Below are 13363 nucleotides of genomic sequence, written 5' to 3' on the forward strand. Positions count from 1 at the left end.
ATCAAGGAGAATAACACCTGATGTGAACATGCCAAAACGCTTTCGTTTGATTGAATCTTTCAGATGTATTAAGAGTTTCACAGTACTATTGTATATTGACAATTCCTTCTTCAGGGAGTGTAGCAGAACAATACCTCCCATGTTCCGGTAGACGGTGAGGCGCATTTTACCCGCCGATAGAGCCATATTAATCTTTAATCGTCTTGCAGAGTGATGAATTGGGATGTTTCCACTCCATGGGTGGTGATCTCTCTGCCTTGTAGTAGTGGACAGAACTCTCGTCTGCTGTAACAGTACACGGTGAATAAGTTGATTCAAGTGTTCAACGTTCTTCGCACTACTGAATATCTGTGGCCGTCCATCCTCGATAATTCTTCCACGCTTCTGCAAACTGCCTGCAGCACCGCCGTATTATTAATGGTATGAAATAGGACAATTAATATGTATGATCTGTAAATTTCTGGACATGATAGTTCATATAACCATTTATACCACATTACTGGCCGTATCTCCGTTCCTGTACATAATTTTAAAACACCACCATCTACCATTAAGGCTGAGCTCGTTGTTGTTTCCTTAAACCACTACACCGCCTCTACGTGTAATAAAAACAACAGGATTATACCATGGTTAGTGGAAAGATATGATAACAATAAGGACATTAAATCGCTATTCAGTGCGGGGAAAAAAGAAGAAATTTCCGAACTATTCTTTGTATATAGTGGTTTCTGCGTTTGAAGGATGTATTGGTATAAAAGTTGGGACTTACTGATCTGACTTCTTTGTCTTTGAAGTTTTTGAAGAAGGAAAATGTTTCTCTAAAGCTATTTTTACACTTAAGTACTAATGCTTAATACTGGGGTACTCAAGGGGTTAAGTCTCCAAAATATATTTTGTTGTAATCCGATAGATTTTATATGGCTAACGAGAAAAGAAAATAAAAACATATGTAAGGATACTAGTAAGTTATTATAATTACGTATATTTTTTATTTTTTATTTTTGCAGATAGTGGTAGTCAGTACGAAGGAGGTCTGCACGACACCACTCCTGAAGTTTTGCATTTAATATTGTGCAATCTTTTGCACGGTCCGAAAGATCAGTTTGGTAAGTTGGAACTACTTTGATTATATTTTATACTGGTTCCTATTTTGTGTATGAAAAAGTGTAATTTATTATTAGAATAGACAAATTTTAATTTCGTAATTTGTAAATACTCAGTACAGTAAAATATTTGTGATATTGGATATCGCTTTTTTTTTTCTTTCTTCATTTTTTGAAATAAACGAATTATGCTTTGCCGTAGAAAAATTAACACTTGATTTAAAGTTCAAGCAATATGTTAGTAGCAGTTTTCGTTGCAAAGATACTTTATAACTCATACAATTTCCACCACAATTATAGTATACTTTCATAATATGTGTTATTTTTAGGTATTGGAACTGAAACGAAGGAAGCTTTTTTAAAGAATCTGCGTAGAGATTTTTCTCGAGAATTGGTACCAGTAGTATTGGCGCCTCTTCTGTATCCTAACAAACCAGATTTGCCTATGGATAAGGTTAACCAAGATAACCCAAGTATGACTAATACAATGGTTAGTATTGATTTAAAACATGGAATATAGTTTTTTAATGAGACATTGTGCAGAAAGAAAAGTTCTGTGGAAAGAAGTGAATTCTGTATATACTCTTTTATTATTACTAATTTTAATCATATAATACATTACTAGCATAATATTTTTATTTACATTTGTATTCTAAGATTCAAATAATAAATTGAAAAAACTGATTGGAGTAGAGAGACGAACTTAAAATGTTCATAGCATTTGCTTGAGGGTCACTTGTAATATCATTTCAATAAACCTCTAAGAAAAAACATTTTGGAAGTGAAGATAAGACCTTCAGAAAATGCCAATATTCCCTTGCTTCGAATGTAGTCGTATTATTATTATTATTATTATTATTCGTTCAGAGTTGGTCATATATAAAAGAATTAACCACATAAGTATGTTTTGAATAGTAAAATTTTAAGTTCACATTAGTTGGCGTATTTTATTAAGTATATTCTTAATACAGAAAATGTGAACCTATTTTTTTAAATATTCTTTCAGCATGAAGGTTCTTTAGCTGATCTAATCATGGAAATTGGGTATAACTTCTGTGCTTCATTTGAAGAGTGCCGTAATAACTTGATGAATCTAGGGTCTCGCGAGGTGACCGCTGCTTCTGTGGCAAGAGTGCTAAGCATGATGGCACGAACTCATACTGGATTAGAGGAGCAAGTGGGTCTCCAGAATCTCCAGAATCCTTCCAATTACTGGAGTGAATCGAAAGAAAAGAATGATGGAAATCATCAAACATGGAATGTTGAAGTATTTGTGAAAACATTGAAAGAAACGGTGAGTATCGTTATTGAGACTTCACATATTATGAGAGAAGAAAGATAGTTTCTTATAATAAATACATTGCTAAGTCATTTTATAGATAATAGACTACATTTGTGTAGATTCTATCGGAACAATATAATTTGCTCCGTATTTACCAGACATAACCATAATCAGTTATTTTTCCATCTTTTTATGATCATTCACTCAAAGCATACATGTGAATGTCAGTTGTTTTTCATAAGAGAGTTATACCTGATAGCGAGTTAAAAGTGGCTCAGGTTCAGTCGCAGTAAAGGCAAACGTGACATTTCAATAATAAATTAATGAATTAATATATATATATATATATATATATATATATATATATATATATATAATATGTTTGTCTTTGGATTTATAAGGGTTATTCAATTGAAACATACATTGATATTTAAAAACTTATTGGACAACACGCACTATATCACAATGACACAGTATCTTATGACAGTTCGAGAGAGTCCACTTCTACCGTTCAACTAACTGTCGTAACGCCGAGCAAGTTTCTTATGTTTCTTATCCTCCGGAAAAAATGTTTAAAGTACTCCCCTACATCATCATGGATCACGTAATTCGAGTTGAGACGTTTACCCTTCAGGGCCTTTTTCAAAGAACCAAAATAGAGTGGTAGAGATCTGGGTTGTAAGGCGGGTGATCCATAAGAGCCCAGCGAGAACAACATAGTGTGTCCATTGGTGTATTTGCAATATATACATGTATTATCGTGCAACTTAAGCACATCTTGTGACAATTTTCCCAGCCGTTTATTTTTGATGGGCCTTAGAAGCTTAAGGTGTCATAATAACGTCGAGCGGCAGAGGCCCAATCACATAGAAAAACATTAACTGATCTTGCCAGTGAAAGTAGATGACTATGCCTTCTTTTTGGTCTTGGTGACGCTCCTGGCTTGTCATATTCTTTGCCGGCTATAGATTTCACCATAAGTTACAGTTTGCTCCAAGAGACGTTCGCCCTCGTGGTGTCGGTTGAGTTAGTTAGTCTTATCTCCATCTGTACTTTTTGTTTGTAGGTGAGGCACGATGTGTCCCTTGTGCATACACGATCTGATACCTCAAATTCCCTCTGCAAGATGCTGACATTTAGATTGGTAGCTTACGGTTGATGGTTGGTAGTTAAATCGATAGCTTACGTTTGATGGTTGACAGTTGTTCTTTACCTTATTTTCACAGCGTTAAATCTTTTCCCTGGTTGACCACAGGAGCCATCCATATTATGGAAAATCCTCCGTGTATATCTGTCCACCTCGAAACTCGTCACACCACTTGAAACCGTGCTTTGGTTTAAACATTTGCCTTAGTACCCAGCTTTTAGTACACCACATTGTACTCTCTTAGACATATCCATGATACTTCACGCTTGCTCAAAGTTCCACCTCTGCTCAGTAGACGAGTGTGTTTCAGCCCGACAATGTTTCGTACTGTTTCTACAAATATCAAGCGTGCAGTGTTCTTTTGCAATGTTATTAGATTTGTCTTTCAATTGAGCAACCCTTCTATATTTCGTTGTAGCTTCAGTGTATAGCATTTTAATCAAGCGTTATTTTTTTATTTATTTAGTGTCCTAACTTGTCATGGAGAGAAGTTGTTATGGAATTGGACCATGTAGAGTTCGTCATTAAAGATCGTCAGGGTCTTAATATCCTTACAACTGCTCTTAGGCTGGGCCTGCAGAACAACACATATCCACCGGAAACTTTTCCTATTGATTGTTTGTATAGACATTGGAAGAATGCAGAAGGCCAGGTAATATACGCTTTTGATGTACTTAAAACTAATTGTCAAGAAGTGTTCAATTTGCATAAAGATTGTAGTTACGTCTTTTTGTTTGTTTTAAGAATTTCAATTATATTTAAATAAGAAAATGAATTCCAGTATCTAGCGTATGTTCCTTTATATTTAAATCCTAATTATTTCGATGCCTATTTCAGCAAAATTTGGGCTCATCTTCGGAAAACGTAACACCGTGGGTATCTAAGTTGAATCTCCACATGATGGTTTTCTTCGGTTTTTGATAAACACAACTTCTTAAAGACACTGCTGAAACCTTATAAATTAAATTATCACAATTAAAATACTCTCGAAAACTGTTGTGAATAATAAACTTACACAGATTCAATTATTCTTCGTAGATCAGGGTTGCCAGTCACTATATTAGAACAATGTGCATGAAAAATAGCTAAAATTTAATCTGTGTGCAAGAAAGCACGTTTATTATTCGCAACAGTTTTCGAGTTTAATTTGAGTTACATGATTTCAGCAGTGTCTTTAAGAAATTGTTTGTCAATCAATGAAGAAAATTATTATGTGAAAACTCAATTCAAACACTCAAGGCTTATGTTCTCTGAAGATGATACCAGATTGCTGAAACAGGCATCGAAATAATTAGGATGAAAATATTCTGATTTTCACGAAGCTGTGCACCCTTTGTGAACAATGTAAACTGCAGTGCAGAAATGTTGCCAACTAATTAAACAAAAAATGTTATAAGCATTTTTGTGCTAAGAAATGAATAAGCAAACTGAAGGGGGAAAAACAGAGATTAAAAATGAAATGGCATGGGCTTGTGATAGGAGAATCAGGAAGCATTTTCTCTCGTTTGTAGTGGCGTACGCACTGCTCTCCTGAATCTTCGAACTAGGTACTATGTAAACGCAGACACGCACCAGGAGGAAGAAGGACAGAACGTTAAATTTCTTCTACCTGTGTAAATTACATCTAAAACGTACTATCCCCACTCCTAAAGTTTCCTCTAGCTGAGATTCTATCTAAAATGTTACGATTCAGAGCCACTATTACATGATGACTTAGTGGCCCTACTAGCAGATCTATGGTTGGATGGATGGATTAAAGTTTATCGTCCCCTTCAACAACAAGGCTCTAGAGATGTGGACCTACAGTCTAACAAGTATGGTCCCGCGTATCGTAGTCGTTAACGCTTTCGCCTTCGGTGCAAGCGGTCCCGAGTTCGATTCCCGGTGGGGTCACTCGGTCGAAAAAGTGTAACACGCTTTTTCAGGCCAGCCACCTTAAATAAGGTTTTCCTCATTCACCAGGCAAATTCTGGGGTGGTACCTAACGTACAGGTCTCAGGCCGCTTCCTTCTTTCCCCCAATCATTTCTTCCTTCTCTTTCCCCGGATTGTGTGCTCGCCTATGGATGTCATCCCTCAAATCGTGACGGGCTAAATGGCCTTATATGCCGACAGCCCAGAAATCTTAACTCCTAAATCCTATCCTCTCCCGCCCGATGGCGCGTACGCAAATCATATAGCTATAAAGGAGTTTATTATCGGATCTTGAAACATGTGCAGTTGTACTCTCACTTCTATTCAAAATTGATCTCTTGGGGGGACAACTATGGCTCAGTGGTAGAGCGTTCAACTCTGGCGCATGGAGTCCCTAGTTCGATCTCAGCTCGCGCCAAGTGAACCTTGTGGTGGAAAACACCGTGTGCGTGGATTTTCCTCGGAGTTTTTCAGTTTCCTCCCACTTTCTTCATTTCACCATTTCATTCATTTTTCATCATCACCGTCTCGTTTAGCCTAGCCGGCATATGCGTGGAACGTAAGACTCAAAAGATTTCATTTCAAAATTGAGCTCCTTGTACGTTTCCATTACAGGCGAGCGAGCGAGTGTTTGGAACAAGCAATTGTTCATTCTTCAAGAGCTTGAAAACTACTGAGTTTACTTATTTATTGAATAGAGAATTTATTATTTTATTTCCTTTGCTATATTGTAATAAAATACCTATAAAATATATTTTGAATCCGTGTGACTTACCTTTTCATTTGATATCTAACAGAAAAGTTACGTCATAAACAACTATCAGTCATGAGAGTATGAAGACTCTATCGACATTTTATTCATCAAATTCCAAGAAACTTTTTAGATTCTACATAGGAATAAAGACATTATTTAACATGCATATAGTACCTCGTCTTAATTTCGCTGCAGCCAGAAAAAAAAAAAAAAAAAAAAACTCAAAAGTTAGTTAGGCTCCATTCCTATCCAATATTATAAAATTCTTAAATGTTGAAGATTCCTTTGTACATTTTGTCAATTCTGACACCGAATATTCAGTTTTTGCATCTCTTAAATGGTCATTTAATCTGATCGCATTTTAAAAAGGCGAAATACGAATTATAACTGAAAAAATTAACCTCATATTACTTCATAATGAATCAGTAAAATAGGTTTTATCTTTGACTTCTCTCTATCTCCCCTCACTCTCTTTCTTCTTTTCTTTTCTTTTTTAATTGACTATTTTCTCATCTATTATGAAAGGTCAAACAATATTCTGAAATACTATAAGGAACTTAATATCTTTAATAAAAACAGCGAGTATACTTGATTTTTTTTTAGCCCATTTTCATGAAATGACACAAGTGTTTGACAACAATTCTTTGTGAAAAACTGAAAAAGAATTATAAGTTAGCAACACTGAAATTGAGACTAACAACAGTTGACTCTTTCATATGCAAATAGAACACAACAAATGCAATATATTATGGTAATTAATGTATTGTTAAGGCATAGTAAGAACATTTATGATCCGACTCAGTCTGTATCTATATGGGATCGAAATCTTGAACCAAAATCGAATTTGTGAGAAAACTGTTACAAAAAATGACAAAACACGCGAAGTGCGCGCCAAAATTTAAAGATGTCACCCAAGGAAGCCATCAGGTTACCTGCTGCTCCGAGTTCTGTTAAACAAGGCAACTCCGTAAGTGCAGAAGAAAAGCAAATAGTTTATCAAACGAAATCAGTGTTGTTCAATTCACTTGAAGAAAATTAAGACCTTAAGTAACAAATTTTCTTGTTCTCATAGAATAGTGTATATATACATTATTTATTTATTTACTTACTTTGTAGTACTGATTGTATGTTCGCATGCTATACAATGTAAGAAAGCACATTAAGAAATGAACTTAAGGGGAAAAAGTACCCTCTGTTTTCATGGATATGCGTAATGATTTAGGTAATAGATGAAAAAAATAATCTCCCATAATGATAAATATGCTTGCTGTTACATACCATCGCCATCTATTTTTCGTTAAGTTGATAATTTAACATAACTCATTGTAGTTTCATCTGCGATGACAATTTGGAGAAAAATAATGTTCAGTTGCTTTTAAGGGAGGAGGGATTATATAGTACTGGGTATTTTGCCTTATACCATGGCGATGGTATGAGTGAGACGAATAATGCCCATCGCAGTAATAGAAATACATGTACGTGCTGCAGCAGAAATATTGCGGGAAACAGACGAAACAATTTCCTCTTCACCAATCAGCAAATGGTCGTGCGCGCAGTGATACAACATCGAGTTACGCGGTTTGTTTTTGAAGGGTGCAAAGGACTGTGAAAAACGCTTGTAGGTATATGGATTTTTTCTTATTTATAGATAATTGCGTATAAAATGAATATTTCAACATATAAGTTGTAAGAGATGCCAATTTTTATATTTTATAGCAGGGTGTATATCGGTCACGAACGGTCATGAAAGTCATGAAATTTAGTCTTTGGATCACGATTTTTTTATATGTTAAAAGAGTGGAAAATTTTGTTCTATAAAACATCAAAATTCAGCACCAAAATCTCTATGGTCGACTTTAGACTAACAAATCGCTAGCAAAACACGCTTCCATCGTATGCATGAAAATTTGGCCAATTTTTCATCCAAATTCCCTCTTGAGAATGTTACGAAATTTTATGGTTTGGGAAAGAAAAAGTCACGAAATTTCCTTTTGGAATTTTAATATTTCCTTTTGAAAATCCATTCTAATAGAATTAATAAGCAGTGCAATTTCTCTAAAGCCTGCATATTAATGACTATGGGATAGACTATATGGCCATTGGAACACAATTTCTGATATATTACGTAAATAAGTGAACATTTTGGAGTTAGACGTATAATCACTTCTCGCGTAGAAAACGTTATCTTCCAGAAACTTTGCGCAAAATAATAGAGAATACTATTAAATATTCGTTTTATAAAATTCGTTTTTCAGTCCTACATCTTTAGAAATAATCTTGTTTTTTCTTGGAAAGTAAAGCGTTAGTTTTTATAGCCATGTTGACATGGAATACTAGATGCCTGCAAGAAGTCAGTCTGCAAAAAGTACTTCAATTTGTTATTCTTTACTTAGTGCAAACATGACGGGCAAACCACACAAATCTTAAGAATACTACTTGAAGTTGCAGAAAGATAAGCTCGTTTGTGCAACTATGGTTCTTTGATACCATTGGGTTCTTGAATTATGAATGAAGAGTATTCTTTAATTATATTCGATTGTAAAAATCAGATGTAAGCAGTGTTTGAAGGAAATGTGCTAAGTTCCGTGGTTGAGTGTGTGTTTCTGTATATTTAGTGATATTGTTTAACTGTGTGTGGTTTGCCCGGAATGCTCTCAATATATAAATAATTTACTTTCTGTAGGTAGTATATGAAGCTTTGTGTTGATATGGCTATAAGAACTAACACTTCTCACCATTTTACATTTAATCTATATATTCTATATTGTTTGCTCAAGCACTTGATTTACTTATCAATGTACTTTAAGAAGAACAAAATTTCTGAAGGTGCGGGACGTGATAAGGAGCAACAAAATACCAGTTAGCGATAAAGCCGTTAAGTAATTGCAGTGGTGCATTTAAAATATAGGTTTGAACTCTGTATACTATAGTTTATTCAAGGAACGTTCAGTACCTCATGTAAACAAATACACGTGGTAATTGTTTCACTTTATTGGTTGAAGAGCCTTGGAACATCCATGCGGCAGAAGAAAATAGTCCATTGTCAAAGAAGCTGTTTTACAATGCTTTTGTTGCTTGTAAGGCTCATTACCAGAAATGCAATTTCCTTACAGTTATATAACAGAAACAACGCGGTGTATAAGAACTAAATTGAAGTAATGCAATAAAATAGAATACGCATGCGCAGAAAGTGGCTTTGACCCACCTTACGCGCGAATCACGGTTTACAGTATGGCTGCGTGCGAGGAATATGTAAAACACCTACAGCTTACAAGCACGTGCTTCTCGAAAGAAGCGCTGACCGATAGCCAATCAACCGATGACTGGCGGAGTAATACCATTCTGTAATGTTTACATCAGGATCAGAAGGTTCGTTGAATGAACTTTAGTTGTTCAATACTTCTAAAGTAACAAAAAATTGGGTACTTACCAATACATCCTCCACTGGGAAAACTAAATATTCTTCAGACGTATCGGAACAAGCTTAATTCCGTTTTCATTGATAAGGTAACAACGATAAAAGAAATAGGGTATGGGAACAGGAATACTACCACCAAATAAACGTTAAAAAAAAGGGGGGGGGGAAAGAAAGAGTTGAGTTTGAAAGAAGCATGGTGTCTATATTAAGTCACTATTGACAGAACCAAAGTACACACCAAAAGTAGGTAACCAGAATAGTAGTAGTAGTAGTAGAATTTATCAGTGTTGCCAGAATCCATATTTAAAGCCGGTTTATATTATGAATAAAGAATGATTTTTTGATCTCTTCTGTTTTTGTTTTTCGTGAACCTATAATATCTCCCAGAGTGAGTGTCTACCCATGGGGAACATATTGTCCCTGATACTGTCAAAGATAGTTTTAAATCAGATTGAAACGTCTGTTTTACAACAGGATACATTTAGGTATATTTAGATATTATCGTTATGCCAATGACGTTTTGCTACTTGTACGTGATGAACGTACTCTATTACAAATATTTGAACAGTTCAGTAATCATCATCCTAGGTTGAAATTCACTCTCGAGCGTGAATCTGATAACTGTCTTCCGGTTTTCGTAGATTTACTGATTACTCAATCGCATAATAAATTTATAACAAAAGTATATCGAAAACCCGCTGCAAACACTACTTGCATACATCAACAGTCAGCCTATTTACCACTGTACAATGCCAATATTGGGAAGAATTTCTTCAAAAGGGCATTACTAATTTGTGATCGTCCAAGTGATCTCAATGATGAAAGAGTTTTTATGTCAAATAGGACAAATAAATGGTTATAAATTGCATCCTTGCAAAAATCAAATCAAATACGTAGATCGGTGCAAGGTCCTAAAATAGCTAATCCCGAAGAAATAAAGAAAGAAAGAAAGAGAGAAAGAACTTGGATAGGAATTCCTTACTTTCCACAATTATCTACAAAAATTTAACGTACTCGCGCAAAGCATAACATATCTGCTTCCAGTTTTTCTCCCGAAAAGTTTAGAAAAGCGTCTCACCATACGTATTTATCGTGCTCAGTATGAATATGACTGTTGGTATATAGCTCAGACCAAGCACAATATTAACACCAGAACACATTAGACAATCAAAAGAATAACAAGAAAAGGGTATGTCGGGATTGTCACTTAAAGTAATATACACATAATATAAAATAAATTACAGGTTCAGGGGAAAAAAAAGTATCAAAGAATCAATCTTTATTCATAAATATAAACCAGCTTTAAATCTGGATTCTGGCAACATTGATAAAATCTGGCTCCATACCTTTTATATGTATTTTGGTTCTGGCAAAAGACTGAGCATAGGCACCATGCTTCTTCCTTCCACTGTGCTTTGCTCGTTCTTTTCAGTATATATATATATTCCCCTACCGTATTTATTTTATCCGTTTTTATCCTTGTTATCTTACCATTGAAGACGGAATTAGTTTGTTGTTCCATCTGGAGAATATTTAGTTTTCCCACGGGAGGATATACTGTGGTAAGTAACCAATTTTTTGTTCATTTAAATCATCCTCTCATGCGCCTACATAATTTTTAATACTTCCAAAGTAAGTTTACATTAATGATTATTACAGACTAAATTTTCAGTTGCTTCCATTATATCCTTCCGTATTAGGTAATTGTAGATAAATTCAGAGTAGTAGAAAAGTAAAGTATTCAGGAAACGTCGCTTTTCTTGTGCGTATCTGTATTATTTTCTGTTCTATGTGGAGATCAATCCTTACTAAGGATGCACAGAAGTTTGAACATCAGCAGCGGAAAATTTAGCCTGCAATAACACCTAGGACACTTGCATTAGGTAAAGTGTATATATAATATGACATATATTACTTTTGCCTTATAACAAAAATTACAAAGCTCCAAGGACTGCAGTGACTCAGTGGTGGAATGGTTACCTCTGCTGCATAGGGTGCCTGATTTGATCCCAGCTCCCACCAAATGGACTTTACGGTGGACAGATACCGTGTGCGTGGGTTTTCTCGGTTTTTCAGTTCCCTCCTCTTTCGTCATTCCATTATTATCCATCTTATCTTGTACATCACCGTTAGCCTTGCTGCATCAACGTGGGACGTTAAACTGAAAAGAAATCTGCAAGTGATATGCTAGCCATCATTTTACATTGTACAATTCACTTAGTACTGAAGCTGACAGACACTGAAACAATGTGGCCATAACTTGTAGAATTAAACGAACAGATAGTTGCTTGCAAGTCTCATACCTGCAAATTTGGAATTATCTGATATCTGGATAGAAAGGGAACTGTCAATTAAAAGATTACTTTTGTTCTCCACAATAGCTTCTGGTCCTTTTTGAATGAGAAAAATGTATTGAAATCTAAATGGAGTTCAAAAAAAGAAGCAGCTGTGGGGCTAAGTATTTATGTCTGTCTTTTAAGGCTAATTGTCTGCGCGCTACTAACCAAAATGATATATTTATTTGCTCGAGAAGTCATACCTTTGATATTATTTTTATTTTCAGCTGTCATATTTCCAGCAAATATTGAAAAATCCAGACATATTTTGCTTTGCCGACTATCCGTATCATTCGGTGACTGTGGATGTTTTGAAAGCCCCGCCAGAGAGTGATAATAAGGAAATAGCTACGTGGTAAGTTGCTTTTCTCATTGTTAATAGCTATTTATTTTCAATTTACCGTTTCCTGAAATATTAAGTTTTGGCTTCAGTTATTTATATATAATTTGAAACTTCCACGACGGCATTAGATACTACGAGGACTATCCAGAAAGTCACTCACATTTCGGCAGAGTTAGCGCTGCCATTTTGTGCTGCAAGAACTTTTGCTTGTTCTGTGCGCATCCAGTTATAGACGTGTGAAGTTCGTATTGCTTCTGCTCTGTTCATAATACATCGTTAAAATAAGTGCTTCGATTGAAAATTCCCCCCACTTGTGAAGTTAGGTCGGTCATTACGGTAAAGACGTCGTGAATAAAAAGGCAGTGAGACGATAGTTCCTTATATTTAAAGAAGGCCGCAAAAACATTTACGATGAAGACGAAAGTGGACGATCGAGCATTGTGACAGATGAACTAGTCGCAAAAATCAGTGACAAGATTCGTGATAATCGCAGTTTTTCAGATTTCACAGAGCTTATTACATGATATTGTGACCAAAATTTGGGGTCCTGTAGCCAGAAATGAGGCAGCAGTCCAAGCAGTGGGTGGAAACCGGTGGTGTAGCGCCGAAGAAAGCGAAGACGATCGTATCGGCCGGAAAGGTCATGGCCAATGTGTTTTGGGATGGAAAGGGATCCTGCTAATTAATTACCTTGCAAAAGGAAGAACAATTACAGGCGAATATTACTCCAACCTTCTTGACCAGCTGGATTACAAAATTCGCAAGAAGAGGCCTGGCTTGAAGAAGAAAAAATCATCTTTCACCAGGACAGCGCACCTATACACAAGGGTGCGTTGGCGATGGGAAAACTGCAGAATTTGGGGTACGATTTGCTCGGCCATCCCCCATATTCTCCTGATTTGGTACCATCGGACTTCTGTCTGTTCCCAAACTTGAAGAAATTTCTTTCTGGGAAGCGCTTCACATCGAATGAAAAAGTTGAGAGGGTCGTGGATGACTATTTTCACAACCTTCCAGACTCTCACTTCCGGGAAGGAATACTGATATTGGAGAAACGCTGGACCAAC

General features: G+C 35.7%; 1 protein-coding gene across 6 annotated transcripts in view; it reads left to right on the forward strand.

The window, feature by feature from the left end:
* Window positions 1–13363, forward strand: part of Not1 (CCR4-NOT transcription complex subunit 1) — a 225256-nt gene that overhangs the window by 26271 nt on the left and 185622 nt on the right. For all 6 annotated transcript variants that reach the window (XM_081765495.1, XM_081765494.1, XM_081765493.1 and 3 more), the window contains exons 4-8: window positions 1008–1106; window positions 1433–1593; window positions 2110–2397; window positions 3999–4184; window positions 12181–12308. In XM_081765495.1, the coding sequence (XP_081621621.1) occupies window positions 1008–1106; window positions 1433–1593; window positions 2110–2397; window positions 3999–4184; window positions 12181–12308 (862 nt within the window). The remainder of the gene's footprint in view (window positions 1–1007; window positions 1107–1432; window positions 1594–2109; window positions 2398–3998; window positions 4185–12180; window positions 12309–13363) is intronic.

Source organism: Thermobia domestica, chromosome 7 (genome assembly GCF_964235325.1).
Source record: "Thermobia domestica chromosome 7, izTheDome1.hap1.1, whole genome shotgun sequence".
NCBI classification, from domain to species: domain Eukaryota; kingdom Metazoa; phylum Arthropoda; class Insecta; order Zygentoma; family Lepismatidae; genus Thermobia; species Thermobia domestica.